Consider the following 16,217-nt stretch of genomic DNA (forward strand, 5'->3'; position numbering starts at 1 on the left):
GAATTTATTGACTCCAGTCGAGAGGAGAACCTTTCAAACGTGGCGTCATCTTTCTAAAGATCAATCCCAACTCAGTCTGACATGTTGCAAATACAGAAACTGGCAGCTCAAAACGGATCGTCCCACAAAAATGAGGATGAAGAAAGATGAACAATCCCAAAATCCTGTCACTAATCTGCGAGGCTAGTGTGATGGCTTTCATGTAGACACCCTCTCTCCTTCTGTTCTTTCATGGTTGTTATTAGTTCACGTTTTGAAAAAGTTTTTGGGGTTTTCTTGAAAATGAGCACTAGCTGGCTTCTATTTTCCCAGCTCAACAAGAACAGGCTCACATTACTGCGGACCTCCACATCTGCCAGCGGTTTGGGGCAGAGACGCACAAGGGAGGAGGGAGGAAAAAATGCTGCTTTATTACATTTCAAAAGTTCAATCTCTGAGTTGGGCTTTTTTGGCATAAATTCACAAAGTTCCCTTTTCCAAAACAGACTAGTCTTGACAGCTTTCCACATAGACAGTCTCTTTTCAGGCCTTTTTGCGGATATCACACTAGACAGGAGGGGATGGAAAAGCACAGCCATTATAGGAAGGGAATCGTGGTGGTGATGATTGGGCAATTTTAATAGGCCACAGCCGCCACACTGGGCCCAAATCAAATTGTTAGGCCACATTTTGGTCAATACTGAGGCCTTTCGTTGGCGACTCCTGCTCTTAAAACTTTCAACAATATAGTGCAGGAACCTCCACGCACTGGCACCCATTCCATTTAGATTGGACTGTGAACATGCTCTGCATAGGAATGTAGCATATTCCATTTTATTGTTATGAAATGTTGGGACCCCATTTGCCAGGAAATTATAGCTCGGCCGACCACCCTGAATGGTTTCAAGATGGAAAACTGAACGCTTTTGTTGCTCTTTTGCAGTGAGCGTGCAGAGGAGTGAGAACTGTGCCCACCTCGTTGGTGTTTAGGGTCAGGATGCGATCCAGATCCTCTACGAGCTGCTTGAAGGTGGGTCTCTGGGAGGAGATGGCGTGCCAGCAGTCTTTCATCATCATGTACCTGTAGGAGACATTAAGTGGATTAGACAAAAAAAAATACTGGGTATTCACTGTTATGCTTGAAATAGCTTCAGTTTGCTGCTGCTCTATTTTGTGCCAACAGTTCTTGTCTATCTCTTGGTCTCATTATAGTAATCAACATGAACCTGTAGTTTTCAAATGTTTTCATGTCAAGTACCATCACACACAATATTTGGCCTCTTAGGACCAGACTGGATTTGACCAAGTCTTAATGATGACTATAACAGGAATTATTTTGACCTAAACCAGGACTAAATCATGACTTGGTGTGAACCAGGTTTAAACCAGGACAGCACCTAAATGTATAGTGAAGCTTAAATAATAAAAAGACAGACCAATATAAACCCGTCTGAACTAAGACCTCCCTATGAATACTGGCAATCATAATAGCTACAAAATGGTATAAGTAAATGTATACGAAAGTCAAAATGCATTTAGTGAAATATTAAAGAGCAGACGTACAGCTCGTTGGTGCAGTTGCCGGGCTTATCCATGCGATGTCCCTCTTTTAGTAACTTGAAGAGCTCCTCAACGGGGATACCTGGGTAAGGGGAACCTCCAAGGGTGAAGATCTCCCACATCAGCACCCCAAACGACCAGCTGGGGAAGCAAAGAGAAATGGTGCATTAGTGTATGTGCTATCCTTCCATGTATAGCAAAGTAAAACTCAACAGACTGATGAACACTGAGTTTGTTTACATGTTAAGTCTGTGTATCCCTGTGAGATGCTGCATTACTTCCTATGTTATTACAGATACATATTTTTGCCTATTTCTTTTTTGTCTGTGGGTGCTGATTCCTTCAATCCAAAATGGGCATTTGTCCGTCTAGAGTGATATGACAAAAACAATACAAACCAAACACAATTTTTTATTTGATTTCATTTTGTCTTATTACTCTAAAAATATCTATGGCTTTCACTATTAAATTCTTGAATATGAAGAAGTCCCTCTTGTAAAAGCACAATGCAATGAATATGAGCAGAAAAGAGAAAGTACAATTATTTCAATGCCATGCCACTTCAAAATGACTCTTCAAGACAAAAGTATTTGAATAAAAAGCATAGCGTATCTTTGAACCACTAGATCTTTTACATTAGCAGCTCTGGCCTGTAGTGCTCAACAATGTCCCTGCAGTGGTGTCAATAGCTTCTTTCTGCAGTTGGGCGGCTTGTGGCACGGACCCACTCACTTTGGCCCTGGGGTCAATGCTGTCTTTTGTTGCCTCTCTGGACACTTACACAGACTGACATTGTCCTCTCTCACCACACCAAAACAAACAGCGGACCACCCAGCAGAAACAAAAGTCCGAAGATGACTTTAACTACTTCCTTGTGGTTTTATATCTCTCTGCACTTGCACACAAAGCCTGTATTATAACCTACAAGGAAATGTATACACTGTACGCCACACCCAGAAGTTGTCCGAATAGGCATGCAGCCATAGAGAACCAGTTTTTATCAGTTCTTCTATCTATTGACACAAGCAGATTTGTTCCCTGTTCCCTATCTCGGAGTAGTATCTTTTGTTGACACACTTGGATCGCCTTTCCCTCCCAAATTAGCGCTTGTCGACTTGTGGACATTTGTGTTCGAATGCATCCAAGCTTGACTCGGCAAACAAATGCACATACCAACACGTTCTGGGTCACTTTGAGTGGCGTTTGCAGCGACCTTGCTAGTGTATATTTGTGCTTTAAACTTGACTAAAGACACTGTAAGCTCAGAGTGATCAATAAGAAGAGGTGACCTAATTTTCTGGTTTACTTACACAACATCTTGCTTGCATTGATTAAAAGCTACATGAATATAAACCTCAGACCAAAACGTCAATACACATGCAAGACTTTTACGGCATAATATAATTTTACTGTGTTACTGCACTGCTCACATCCAGTCTCAACCATTACCAAGCTAACCACACCTCCATCCCTTGAGCCTATTGGTCAAACGGGCTTGCATTGGAATTCATGTATTCATTTAATCTGATGTCATGTATGGATTGCTTGCACTGTTGTGTCGCTCGGTAGATGCAACCTACTTCCCTAACACCTTTTTCACGTCCATTCCTATGTTATGGTTTGAGGAGCCAATTACTAAAAGTGAATGATGAAATTAGCCAATAGAAGTGGTTACCGGATCATGCTTACCTCAAGTTATCGATTACAACCGAGGCAAAGGGCATCGTAAGTTTGTTCATTATGTATGCCCAAACACGCACATGTAGACCCTGCTTTGTGGTAAGAATCGTGCCTACCCGAGTGCCTAACTGGATGAAATCTGTTTACCGCTACTGCTTTTCTATGACTCATTCACGCACCCAAGCCACTTTCCCAGGGGTCACCGTGCAAAGCATTTATCTAATTGCCACATACACTTTCGGCTGCCAGTGTCTGCAGCACAAACTTCAAACAGCGCTGTCAAAACACATGAGACTCAAATGCTAAAAAGAGGGGCGCATTGCCTTTGTACTGTTTTTAGAGTAAGAGGGGGGAAAAGGACAGACAGAGACGGGTCAGCACTTCACGTAGTCCAGGAAGAAAGACTCCGAAGTGAAGTGGGAGGGGGGAATGTTTTGATCAGGGATTGGTTTGACAATACTCAGTGCCACATGTTCAAAGTATTACTGAATTTTGAATCTGAAGAGTGCAGAGAGGGGTTTGCAGGGGGTAAAAGACAAAGTTAAGGCCTATCCGCACCGGAGGGCCAAAGCTTTGTTGTACATTCAAACATCCATGGAGGCAAAGAGAAGGGGAGACTTCCGAGCCGGGATCCAGGATGGAGGGGTTATTCGGTGGGGAGGAGGTGCTGCCGAACCCCTGCTCCTTCCAGGGCCTTTGAAGCCGTTCAGATTAGTAACACGGCATTGGCTCCAAGTCTAGCGTGAAATCCTCACTTTTGCTGCAGACCGGCCAGTCCTGGTTCTTTGTAACTCACCACCCCCCAACTACCGCTCACCAGAACAACACCAAAACACCTAACCAAGTCTTAAAAACACGTCCAATTAAACAATCATGTGAAATATATCTCAAATCGCTTGAACCCAAATCGCAATACCATTATGAAGTCATGTTGAGAATAAGAATTTAAATGTTCTTTGGTTTTTGCTTCTTGTAATCCATGGGTCCAGAATGATGAAAAATTATGACAGTTGCCATAGTGGTTAACAATTTAAAACAAAATAAAATATTTTTTGAATGGGGAATCATAAAAATATTGCATATAGAAGAAGCTAAAAACCATGAATATGCAACATTTGGAGGACTATTTTCCATTCAAAAGATATAATATTTTGTTAAATTATTAAGTAATTAATGTATAAAAATAATATTAAGTACTATGGCAACAGTCCTAATTTTTCATCATTCTGAGACTCGTGGATGCTTCAGTGTTCTTTTCAGCACCAAACAGAACATAACTTTTTATTTGTTAAAAAAAACAAACATAATTTACTAAGTTACTAATGTCCTTGTGATACTTTCTACAACACTACATCAGTTTAAATACACTTGAATATTGCCATTTCTGTTCCTCCAGGATCCAACGCAACCAAAATACAGACTCAAACTATTTTCAAGTTCATATTCAAGACCTTCTGCTTAAAAATAACATCTTAGGTTGAAAAATACATTTCAGATACTTACACGTCACTCTGGTGTGTGTAGACGCGGTCAAAAAGTGCTTCAGGAGCCATCCATTTTACTGGCAGACGACCCTGCAGAGACAAATAAAGGTCAAAGGTCAGATCTGATCTAGTAGAATCACCTACAAGACCCTTCTATTTCTGCTACTACCAGCATGTTTGGATCCAGTTAAGATCTCATTACTTCTCCAAAGCCCGATAAGTGAGAGCTGTTTGGGGAATAGGGCCCTGCTGTATCTGTCTGCGTGGAGGATTTCCCATAGGAACATTTACATTGTTAAAGCCACACAGCCGATAAACAGGTCATAGATAACAGTAGGTTTATCTGTGTTTGCTGCAGTCGAGACGCTAAACACGACTGACGACGACCTTGGACAGTATCAGAATAGTAGCTTAATGGATACTCTAATCTTATCAGAGAGCAAGATGGAGAAAATAAAGTTGTAGCAGTCAAACAAATGTCTCTGAAGTGGGGCTATTTTTGTAATACAATTTTCTTAAGGTGTTTCAAATTAGTTTTTTGTTTTAAATTAACGTGTGGCTCCTTTTTAAATTTAAATCATGTATTGAATGTTAGGCGTCTATAAGAATCTGACATTATAAGTGTATGTTTAATTAGAAGTGGCATTTAACGAGGCGATATGTAAATTTGACAGTGCATGGACGTGCTATTGCTTTGTCTGGAATGTTCCACAGCATCATATTAACATTATCTTTTTTCACTGAGAAAGCAGGTGTTGCCAGTTACAAGTTGACCCCATATATAGAAGTATGAGTTACTCACAACTTCAAGTCACTCAAATCAATTTAGTCCCCCTTGTGTACCTGCTATACTGAATGAACCTATATAGCAACTTGCAGGACATTTTAAAATTACACTGCAATTCATTTTTATGCTTACAAATTGACTTAATTCATGACATCACAACTTAATAAATATATAAGTAAAATCATCTGGAAATTTTCACCGCTATTATCACATGTGCAATATTCTGAAGCATTTCCTTGCCGTGATCAAACAAAGGCGGTCCAACAAAAGCTGCTTTGTGTAAATTAGTTTCGGCGTCAGATCACTGTTATTGTCGCAATCATCAGCTCCATCAGCATCACGCTCTATTGTTACTTGTGTTGTTGTTCTCAGTGAGATTGTGCATGCTACGAGAGGCAACCATGCATACCAAATGGGGATGCGCAACCAATGCAGATTTGCCTTGCTTTGCTGCGCTGTGGGAACGAAAGACGCCACAACTGGGCCACTTTAGAAATGTCAATTATGTTTAGCTGCTCTCTCTCTTTCTCATTGCCCAAGCTCTTGGTCTTTTTAGCTAATTGTATAAGTGGTGATGAAGCTAAAGGAACAAGGGAGTGAGGGGATAAACAGTCTACATTCACAAGGCTTCATGGGAACTTGAAGTTTTTGCCAAAGGATCAGCCAAGATGGAGAGCGGAGGGAACGGAGGGCATTGGACAAAGAGTGGCCCCAATTTTAACAATTATTTAAGAGCGAAGTTTAGCTTGAGTTGCATATTTATGTTAAAAAATTAGTTTGACTTTTTCTTCCTTTTTTAATGGAATCCCGTTGTTTTTTCTGTTGTTTTGTTCAGTTGGGATGACCCGTCTTTGAATAGCAAACAATAGAAGACAGGTAATCGTGTTAGCATGGATTAGGCCTGTCATGCTAATTATTATATTGACTTATTGTTCAATATATGAAAGTTGGAACAATATTTTTGGGGGTCAGTATTTATCGTGTGTACATTTTCCTTGCACTACTGGGACATTTTTGGTTATTTTTTTTGGGTATATGATATGATAAGGTTTAAAGTGTTTTATTCTGATGTTTATTTTTTGCAGCTCATGATTTTTTTTAAATACTGTAGATTTAGAATAGTTTTTGTGGTTTAAATCTGCACTTATTTTTTTGTGTCAGATAATACTGAAATGTGAATTTGTTTCAGTATTATAATTTATTGTCTATATTTACAGCAAAACATCACACAGGCCTAGTAAGGATACTAACATTAATTTTGTCTTTAAACCTGTTGATTAATTTATGAAATGTTCAGTCCTTTAGGTTTTGGACAACTGCGTGCATAATATTCAAATATACACTCTCCTTTTAACTGTATAGCCTCTGCAGCTTATACCAACTGTAAACAAATGTATGGTTCAATAATGTGACAAAGCATTTCAAATCTGTTCACTCTTTTAATAAGTTTTATACATTGTGCAGTTAGATTTATAGGGTTCTGTCTGTGTTTTGGGATTTTTAGCTTTGAAGGTCTGCTACTCGTAGATCATGCTGGAACAGGGAGTTTTTGCTCATATAAACCTAAAAAATGCATCAAACCATATAAAATCCTGATAACGTCAACAGCAGGCACTCAGGAGCAAGTTGAATAACTCAATTTTGACAACCCTATAATTCTAAGGGTTTTTCCATCATATAATTCCATTTTGTTGGTAACATGTTGAGTACTTACATTTGTTGTCTTTTTATAGTAGTCGATATTGTGCACATCCCGGGCCAATCCAAAGTCTGCGATCTTCATGACATTACTTTCTGTTACTAGAACGTTCCTGGCCGCCAAGTCTCTGTGTATACACTAAAGGGAGGAAAAACAAGAGTGTTAAAACGTTACCATGGAAAAAGTCTATTTGTTTTACTTCATATAGATATAAATCACGTTTGAAAACAGCTGTGAGCTCCAGGAAAAATGTTTATGATGCAAGCCACCAACTCATCATCACCTGTCCAGTCCCCAACCTGAAGTTACAATGACTTCACTGACTAACATGTCGAGATAGGTAGAAATTCCTAGCATATTTTCAGCATACAGTAAGTAAAAGCAAGTGCGCATGTGTAGTTAGTTATGTGTTGCGTGTTCAGATTGTTGCATTCCTAAAGCAAAATAGAATAGACAACATGGCTGTGCCCCCCTTATTGTGAAAACCTCCTAACGCTACTACCACACAGAGGGGCTTTTGTGGTCCATTAGGGAACAATGGCAAAGATGGGCAGGGGTTTGGGTGTTGTAGGGTGTGAAATCAAAATGAGAACAAGACATGGATGGAGTAGTGGAAAATATTTGGATTTTGGTTTGGTCCTGTTCTAGTTCCGGTCAAATCAAAAGTTTAAATGACCTATATTGAATGATTGTTGGAGAGAATGGTTGCTTGCAAATCTTGTAATTGTCCCTAGACTACTTCATTTAGGCCCGTAGTTTCTTCCAGATGTCGTTACAACCACCCCATACACAGAAATACATGGACAAAAATAAGTGTAAAGCCATCCTTACTTTCTGTGATGCTAGGTACTCCATGCCACGGGCCACCTGATAAGTGCAGGACACGAGGTCTTTGAAGGTGAGCTGTTCGTCTGAGACTCGGGCGATGTCGTAGGAGTACTCCATCCCGGGGGGCCGGCGGGCTCGCAGGTACTCTCTGAGGTTTCCTTTAGACGCGTATTCCACTATCACATACAGAGGGCCTAAATGGGACACAACACAATGTTAATAACACCATTAACATACGATAATGTTGGCCCTATTGTGAAGAAATTGTGCTAGATCAAAGAAGTATAATTTACCACTGAGGCTATGGGAAACACTACAACACTGGGACTAAACTGTGACTACACTTGAAACAAAACTTGGGCTAGAACAGGACTACACCAGGACTACACCAAGTCTGCATCAGGACTAAAATCTTAACTAGAATCAAATCAAAGCAAATATGTATGTAAACAGATGTATAGATGTTTGTGTTTCCATTATTTTCATAATAGTTCTTTTTGGAAGCATTTTAATTTGTAATATGATGGACATTTTGCAACTAAAAATGCATTTATGATAACTGATCATAGAACTAGGGCATATCTGATATTCTACTTTATTTCATGGCAATATCTAACACCTAACCTTGAATGAAGGCTAAAAATTATGGTCAGATATTTCATCATTTATATTACAATTTATTATTAGATTAAAGGAATCCCTTACCATCTTGCGTGCATGCCCCTAGAAGATTGATGATGTTCTTATGCTTTCCAATCATCTTCATCATCTCCATCTCTGATACCAGGTCTGACAGGTCTTTTTCTGTGGCGTCGTCTATAAAACAAAACAAACATATATTTAAAGAGATAATTAAAGGCAACATTAAACAAACTAGCTTTAATCTGATCATCCCTTAACCCTTGGACACAGCACTTTGTAACACATCGCCTTGTTTTGGAGGTGCCTGATTAAGTGCGGTTGACAGACAATGCAGGCTAAAGTTTCGTGCCCATACAAACTACAGAGGACAGCTTTCAGCACCAGGGGGCGGAGCATGGGGAATTAAAGATGTTCAATCTAGATTCATTATCTTCAGGCACAAAGTTCTTTTCAGGGACTGAAAATGGCATCTCATGAATTTCTCTGCTCAAGAAAACCAAACAGACAGCTGACCTAGTTTTTAAGTAAAGGAAAATCTGTTCTTATCAAAAGTTGAATACAAGTTTGGGTAGATGTGGTAGGAATATCTGATTACGTTTTACTCCTTGACTAGGTATGTACATTTTGCCACTTCTTTCGATATGTATTCAAACATGTTGTCTAGGTATGCTACTTATCTAAATAAATATCTATAATATATACAAATAATGTTATGTGTTTGCACCATAGTTGCTCTGGTACTAGACGTAGTTGTTGATGTTAAATGGATTGAAGTTTTAATAGAAAAAAATAGGTTGAAATCGCTTTATTCAGAAATTAATATTCACTTGTAAAAGAGACAGAACCTATACTGGGTTTGTTTAGTGTTCTAGAGAAACTATATAATTAGAGATCGAGCTTTACTGAGAGTAAACATCATAGAGTAAACAAAGAGCCATGGAACAACCCAATAAGCTGCAGGGTCACTATAGGTTAATACATTTATCACACTATAGTGTCAATACTTTTGAATCAGTGCTAAATTAATTAACAACTCAACACAAAATATCTTCTAAATGATCAACAATATATGTAGGAAGCTGAAACCTATGAACACAAATGTTTGTTTTTATACAAACATTTCCATATATACCAACTAAACTAATGTAGTACTTTTTCTCCTAAAGCTCTAATCTAACATTTGTATAGCATTATCTTGTATGTTTTATCAGATTGCACTTCATATTGCCTTTGTACAGCACTTGTGGAAAGCTGTGGTTGTTTTAAATTTGCTTTAAAAATAAACTTGACTTGACAAACCAAAGTGAGTCCCTCCTCCCTCTGTCTCGGTCCCTTCAGTGCTGCCAGCCTGACTCGCCTCTTTGTGCAGAGCCTGAACCAGCTGCAGCTGTGGGTCAGGTATGTGACCGCCCCAAACTCTTACCTCTCACCCAATCTGCCTGCCCTCACTCAGCAAGCACCAATAACCAATCATAATGACAGCCCCGCCCCCTCGCCCTCCACTTACCCCACGCACACACAGCGCTGCATAAATCACATGTAAAGTCCACTCAGGTTACCCACAATTCATAATGGAGTCATCTATGGCCTCCTTAAACACACTATTCCAATCTGTATTTCAGCCACAGAGACACACGAAGCCAGCTCAACACACCTTGTATTTCATTATAATGCATTTTATCTTGGTTCCCTCTTGTATTGTCTGATCTACTGTGTAAACACTGTAATAGTACTACTGGGATTAATACTTCTGATCGTTCAAACACATCATATTGCGGCCAAGTTTGAACTGTTAAAGGATCACTATGAAAGTTTTTAGGTGGAGGGTCCAAAACCTGATTTCTCCATGGAGATGATGTTGTTTTGCCTGGAATGTTCCACAAACTAAACATTGGAATATCCATGGAGAGAAGCAAGTGACTGCACCAAATCAAGTGTTTTTAGTTTAAGTATACTGTAAATCGTATTGTATTGTCCGTTCAGATTCAAAAATAAGTTTTGAGTCTAGGCACAAAGGACATTTAGTGTACTTTTAACCACTTATAAATGTGTTCATTGTTTTGGGAAAATAAAACCAAAATGATAGTAAAAAAATATGCCAGGTCAGTATATGTGAATTCCTTGAAACTAGAGCATAGATGATTGGCTGTGGTGATGTACATAAGGGAAAGAAGAATCCTATGCTTCCTTGTCAATCAATATTACTTAAAATGACTACTTGGGTTTACTCCAAATGCACCCTTATATATTTTGCAGTGAAATTATAATGCAGCTCATCCAAACTTGTATTCTATCCGTTTAAGCACTAAAGACACTATCCCCATTGCAGTACTCTATCTGAATGGACCTATATCTCTGTCCCAGCACAAGCCAGCCGTTTCCATTACAGTCTGTGGTAACTCGGTCTGATTGGGGGAAATGCTCTTACCTTTCAGCATCTTGACTGCCACGGTTACGGCCTCCTTGGGTTTGTCCTTATCAATGCCAAGAGCCTCTGCCATTACAACTTGGCCAAAGCAGCCTTCACCTAGGGGCTTGCCCAGTGTCAACCTGTATCCAAAACACAAGACAAAAAGACAAAGTGAGATGTAAGCTTAAGCCGTTGACCTCAACTAGCAGGGCATTGATTCATTACAGTGCAGAATAAACAGGTTAGATTAAGAGAGGGAATGAAACTAGGCACTGTGCCATGTCTACCCCGCCTTACAGTCTTTTTTTTTTTACTAGATTGCCTGCTCTGTTTCACTGCGATGGTATGTGTGGTAGTTGTGTAGTGGCTGCAGACTGTGCCAAGGTTGTGTGCAATTACGAAAGCCTATATACGTTTATAAATTGTTTCTCCTATGTTGGCATGCTCGGGAATACATGCATTATAGGTTATTGGAAAGACCTTGATACATACATTAAGAGTGTATGGTTTCATGATTAATTTGATTACAACGCTATGTACTGTACTGTCCTCTATGGCGTTTTTTAATGCATTTTCTGAAAAGTTTTTTAAGTATAAAAAGTTGGCCTCAATGGGTAGATCCTGGTCTAACATTAAACCTGTTGTGGAATGGTCTGAAAAATAATCGTTTAGCTTATCACGAGAATGTTGAGTCTCTATGGAGATGCTGCTTTGCCTGGAATGTTCCACAGTATGGCGTTTAACTTATTTATCTTGCATTATCTTCTTGGCTTATTACCTTGGCTCATCTCGCCGCAGAGCTGACCTGTAACTTGGCTCGGTGGCAACTCTTCTTTGTGGAGATGGACAAGTTGAATGCCATATTGTGTCACATTCTGAGCAAAGCAATAACAATTCCATAGACGCAAGCAAGTTACAAACCCTAGCAAAAAAGTTACATACAGTGCATCTTTAGTTCTTTTTCAATTACCTTCACATTTGGAATAGCGGCACTGAATATGTCCCTGTATTAAAGTGGCGTTTAACAGTGACTTTTTTGTTCCACTTTCTGTTGCCACATCTCTCGTCCTCCTTCACATGCTCAATCATAGCTCTGTCACCTTTGACCTCCGACCCCGCGGTGCACCCTGGTCTGTGTATTTTTTCTCCTTGTGACTGACATGTGTTGGCTCTGGCTTTAAATGCACATGGGGCTGCCTATGTAAACAGTGGAGCTGCTGCTGTGATGCCTAGAGCCTTACGCCCGGCGCCCGGCTATGGCAACACAATCCCCTGTCTGTCCTCACCACTCGGCACACTCAATGCTAGCTATTCTATCTGTCCAGCCACACATAATCAATGTTATTTTTCCCTTTCGCACAAACCGCTAACGTTAGCATTCCACTGTGTTCTGCGATCCCAACATGATCCCTCTGGCACGGGGATGACAGGACGGGAATAAAGACCCAAAGAGACAAGATTTATTTAGTTCAAGCAAAACATCCCCCAATGGTTGTCGTTTCATCACTGTGAAACCAAATGTTACCCAAATGCTATGCACAGCGAGACTACCACATCAGAAATGAATGTAATCAGAATTGATGGGGTGGTAAGGATATTATTTTACGTCAGTCTCTTAACTAAAGACAGACCTTTATTTTTTAGCTTTCCATTTTATTTCCACACTGAACATTAGCCACAAATGTCTTATACATATCTATTCTTAGTTATTATTATTCCAAAAATGTAATGTATTACTTCTATACATACACAATACATGCAAATTACTCAACTAAATTATAAAAAGTTTTACAACTTTAAAGGAGTATTATGCTATTTTTTGGTAGAGGGTGCAAGAAGGTGTTCTTGTCTCCAAGGAGATGTTATTGCTTTAACTGGAATCTTCCACAGTATGGCATTAAACATTTCTATCTCCCTGGACAAGTAGGTTACATGCCTGACTAAGTTACAGGTCAGATCTGGGGAGAGGCGAGTCGCTACAGAATATTACAGCATTATATTAATCACAACGGTAATTGAATGAATGCATGATCGATAAGTTTTATGCCATATTGTAGAAATTTCCAGACAAAGTAATGGCATCTCCATGGAGACAAGAAGGTGGCAAGCCCTTCTCCAGAAAAGTTACATAGTGCACCTTTATGCACTACTTCAATCCTTTTCTACTACTGCTACTATTAATTGAACTTTCAGTACTACACGGACCCATCATATAATTACTTCTAATAGGGCTACTACTACTACTTAAACCTGTTACTATTGCAATAATTGTTATCTATTTATAAACATTTTCATCTAAAATGTACTGGAGTAAAAACATAAAGTAAAAGTATTAAAATTGTAACAGTAGAAGTAAAGTCACTTTCCACCTCTGATTTTAATCTCCTTTAACCTTTGCTGTTTTATTAAATCCAGCCTTGGAGCTCATGGTTGGCTGCTGTAGCTGTGACTAAGTGAAACCTCAGCACTTTGAATTCTTCTGGTATGAACAACACACTGAGCCTAAACACGCCGTGGACAAAAGCTAGCAGCAGCGCTAACCATTAATTAGCACAGCAGCACCATCCCTTACCATCAGCAGTGCAAGTGTAAGGAGTCTGTTTATGAGAGAGTAGAGGTTGTACGGGTGCCAAGTCAGGACATACTTAAGTATAAACAGAAGCAAACACAACAGAAGTAGTAGTAAGCGATCATTTGGCCTTCGTGTTTTAGCAGAGCATAACAGTTTTAAACGTAACAGAGATGAGACCAGACACATAGTTGCTGTACTAATATGGGTGTGCCTCCAACTGCATTAATACGTAATTTTCCTAAACAGTGTTGGCTTTGTGGACCAGGATATAGAGAGAACGCTAACAGCACATTTCACATGATGTTACACTTTTGCAAAGCTTTTATTCATTGTAAATAGGTTTATATACGCTCTTATCATTTTGATACTAAAGCCTAGTGTATGCTGAGGTATATAAAGATGAGTGCAATCAATTTAAGTCATATGAGCTGTTCCTGAAAGCCCCTAGCTGATTTCATTTAGATAAAAACCTTTAAAGTGTGCCAAATTATCTTGCATTTGTATAACCAAACAAATAAAATAGGCAATGACCTCAATCTATGGCTACATCGATACAAAAAATGGTAACATATCAGTTGGTTTGACTAATATTGGGATCAGTTTTTGAATAGCATCAGTGGAAACCTGCCACCCGCTTGTTTCTGCTAAGATTGCTTTGCTTCGAATGTCCCACAGTACGGCATTAAATTAAAATATATTAATGAAAACAAGAAGGTAACACCACCAGGCCAAGTAACAGATTATGGTATCTTTAAGGAATAAAAACATCTAGAATTAAATAAACTCTAGACAGATAGATATGTTTTGTGTCATACTGGAACGTTTAAGTAAAGTTTTGCAATGCAACTTTAAGTACTTAATATTATGCCCTTATATATATAATTACCCACATTTAGAAAACGCATTTACCTGTCCCGGGCAAACTCCCACCGTGGATCTTCGGGCAGGTCGTACTCCGGTATAGGGTCGTCATGCGCAGAACTTCTCCTTGTTGTTATTCGAACTAAAGGTGTATTTGAGTTCATTGATGCACTTGAATCCGCCGAAACCTAAAAAAGAAATAATGGCTGATCACCAAAGTCTGGGTTCACTGACAGTTTAAAGCCAGGGCATTTCTAGAGGAGAAGTTCGATTGGATTTTGGTTATCGGTCTTAACACTGTTCATTAAACTTTTAAAGAATGTACCTCTAGGGAGGTAAACACCAACGTGAAGCTAAAAACTGCAGTTATTTAGACAGATGGGTGGGACTTCGAGGACTACTGTCAGCAGGTCTTATCTGGGGGCTCGTCCATCTAACCTTACCTTGACATCAGGATTTTTTGCAGCCCCTCCACAGAAAGTAATCCAACACTTTTGCGCCTTTGGAGTGTAGATTTAATTTCCCTTGAGGGAGAAGCAGTGCTCAAACATAGACAACAATCTTCCAGGGCAGCAGTGCTAACTTGCTCAGAAATGCATGCCTCTTTAAATATACCTGGAGGTGTATTTTTTAAAATACCAAAGCAGAGTGCACAGAAGCTAAAGTGTTTTGAGTTTTATAAATATTTTGAATCCGATTTTTTTAATTCAAATAAAATTATTGAATCACCTAATAAATTATCTTGATTATTTGTGATGTTTTAGTTATTTATTTATGTGTAGAAGATTTTTTAAGTGAGTTTTTTTGCCAAGACGGATTAAAATATGTTGATGAGGCAAATTATCTGGCACTGATAAATTACACAAAGACATAGAAACCTAAATGTAGAAAATATACAAAGCTAAAATATAGATTTTAACAATGTTGGCTAATACTTTAAGTCTGTGTAGTCCCTCAGTTGTCCAGGTATGATTCATAGTAAGTAAGAAAAATTCAAATCTGTCAACTGGACAAAAAGATGTAGGAGTGAAGATGTTTCGCTGCTCATCCAAGCCACTTTTTCAGTTCTGATCAGATTACTGCTGGACACGGCCTTATATCTGTCTGAAGGAAGGAGCCGGCAACACTGAAACTAACACACCTATTGTTTACAGTTTCTGTTTTTTGGCTACGTCTACAACTTTTTGTCCACTTGACAAATACTATATTCTAAACATACAGCTAAACATTTAAGGTTACGTTATGTCATGTAAAGAAAGTTGCAATATACTTTTTAATTTGGCTAATTGAATTGGTCTGCTTCTGTGCTTTAATTCTCTGTTAACAAGTAATTCGATTTTTATGTATGTCTTTATTTTTGAATAATAATATTGAAAATTGACTATATATTTGCGTGAGTGTTTGTATCTCCTCTAGGGTGTTAAATGCCGTTGGAACTCTTTATCTACTTTCTGTTACCTGGCGGCGCAGGGGGATCTGTTTGCTCAGCTTGTGGACCGCCGGCTGCCCTCCGAAATCCGGTTTCTTTGCTGTGTTCCTCATCCGACACACCACCACGATGCCCACCATGCAAGCGATCAGAAACACCCCCGCGCAGTATATGGCAATCTCCACGTAGTCTGGAGGAAGTGGGCCTATTGCGCTGTCCGTGGGCGCTAATGGATTTAAAGTTAGAAGAAAGAGTGAGAAATAACAGATAAATGGTTCATAAACTT

At 39.1% G+C, this 16,217-nt stretch overlaps 1 protein-coding gene across 6 annotated transcripts in view; it reads right to left on the reverse strand.

Annotated features, from left to right (window-relative positions):
- fgfr2 (fibroblast growth factor receptor 2) overlaps positions 1 to 16,217 on the reverse strand; it is a 53,937-nt gene that overhangs the window by 3,712 nt on the left and 34,008 nt on the right. For 4 of the 6 annotated variants that reach the window (XM_055227496.1, XM_055227497.1, XM_055227500.1 and 1 more), the window contains 9 exons: positions 15,954 to 16,157; positions 14,551 to 14,689; positions 11,088 to 11,209; positions 8,723 to 8,833; positions 8,021 to 8,211; positions 7,205 to 7,327; positions 4,723 to 4,793; positions 1,543 to 1,680; positions 955 to 1,060 (listed from right to left, as the gene is read on the reverse strand). In XM_055227496.1, the coding sequence (XP_055083471.1) occupies positions 955 to 1,060; positions 1,543 to 1,680; positions 4,723 to 4,793; positions 7,205 to 7,327; positions 8,021 to 8,211; positions 8,723 to 8,833; positions 11,088 to 11,209; positions 14,551 to 14,689; positions 15,954 to 16,157 (1,205 nt within the window). Of the gene's footprint in view, positions 1 to 954; positions 1,061 to 1,542; positions 1,681 to 4,722; positions 4,794 to 7,204; positions 7,328 to 8,020; positions 8,212 to 8,722; positions 8,834 to 11,087; positions 11,210 to 14,550; positions 14,691 to 15,953; positions 16,158 to 16,217 lie in introns of all 6 variants that reach the window. The other 2 variants (XM_033980074.2, XM_033980077.2) reach the window with 1 other exon arrangement.

This window comes from Periophthalmus magnuspinnatus, chromosome 15 (assembly GCF_009829125.3).
Source record: "Periophthalmus magnuspinnatus isolate fPerMag1 chromosome 15, fPerMag1.2.pri, whole genome shotgun sequence".
In the NCBI taxonomy this organism is placed as follows: domain Eukaryota; kingdom Metazoa; phylum Chordata; class Actinopteri; order Gobiiformes; family Gobiidae; genus Periophthalmus; species Periophthalmus magnuspinnatus.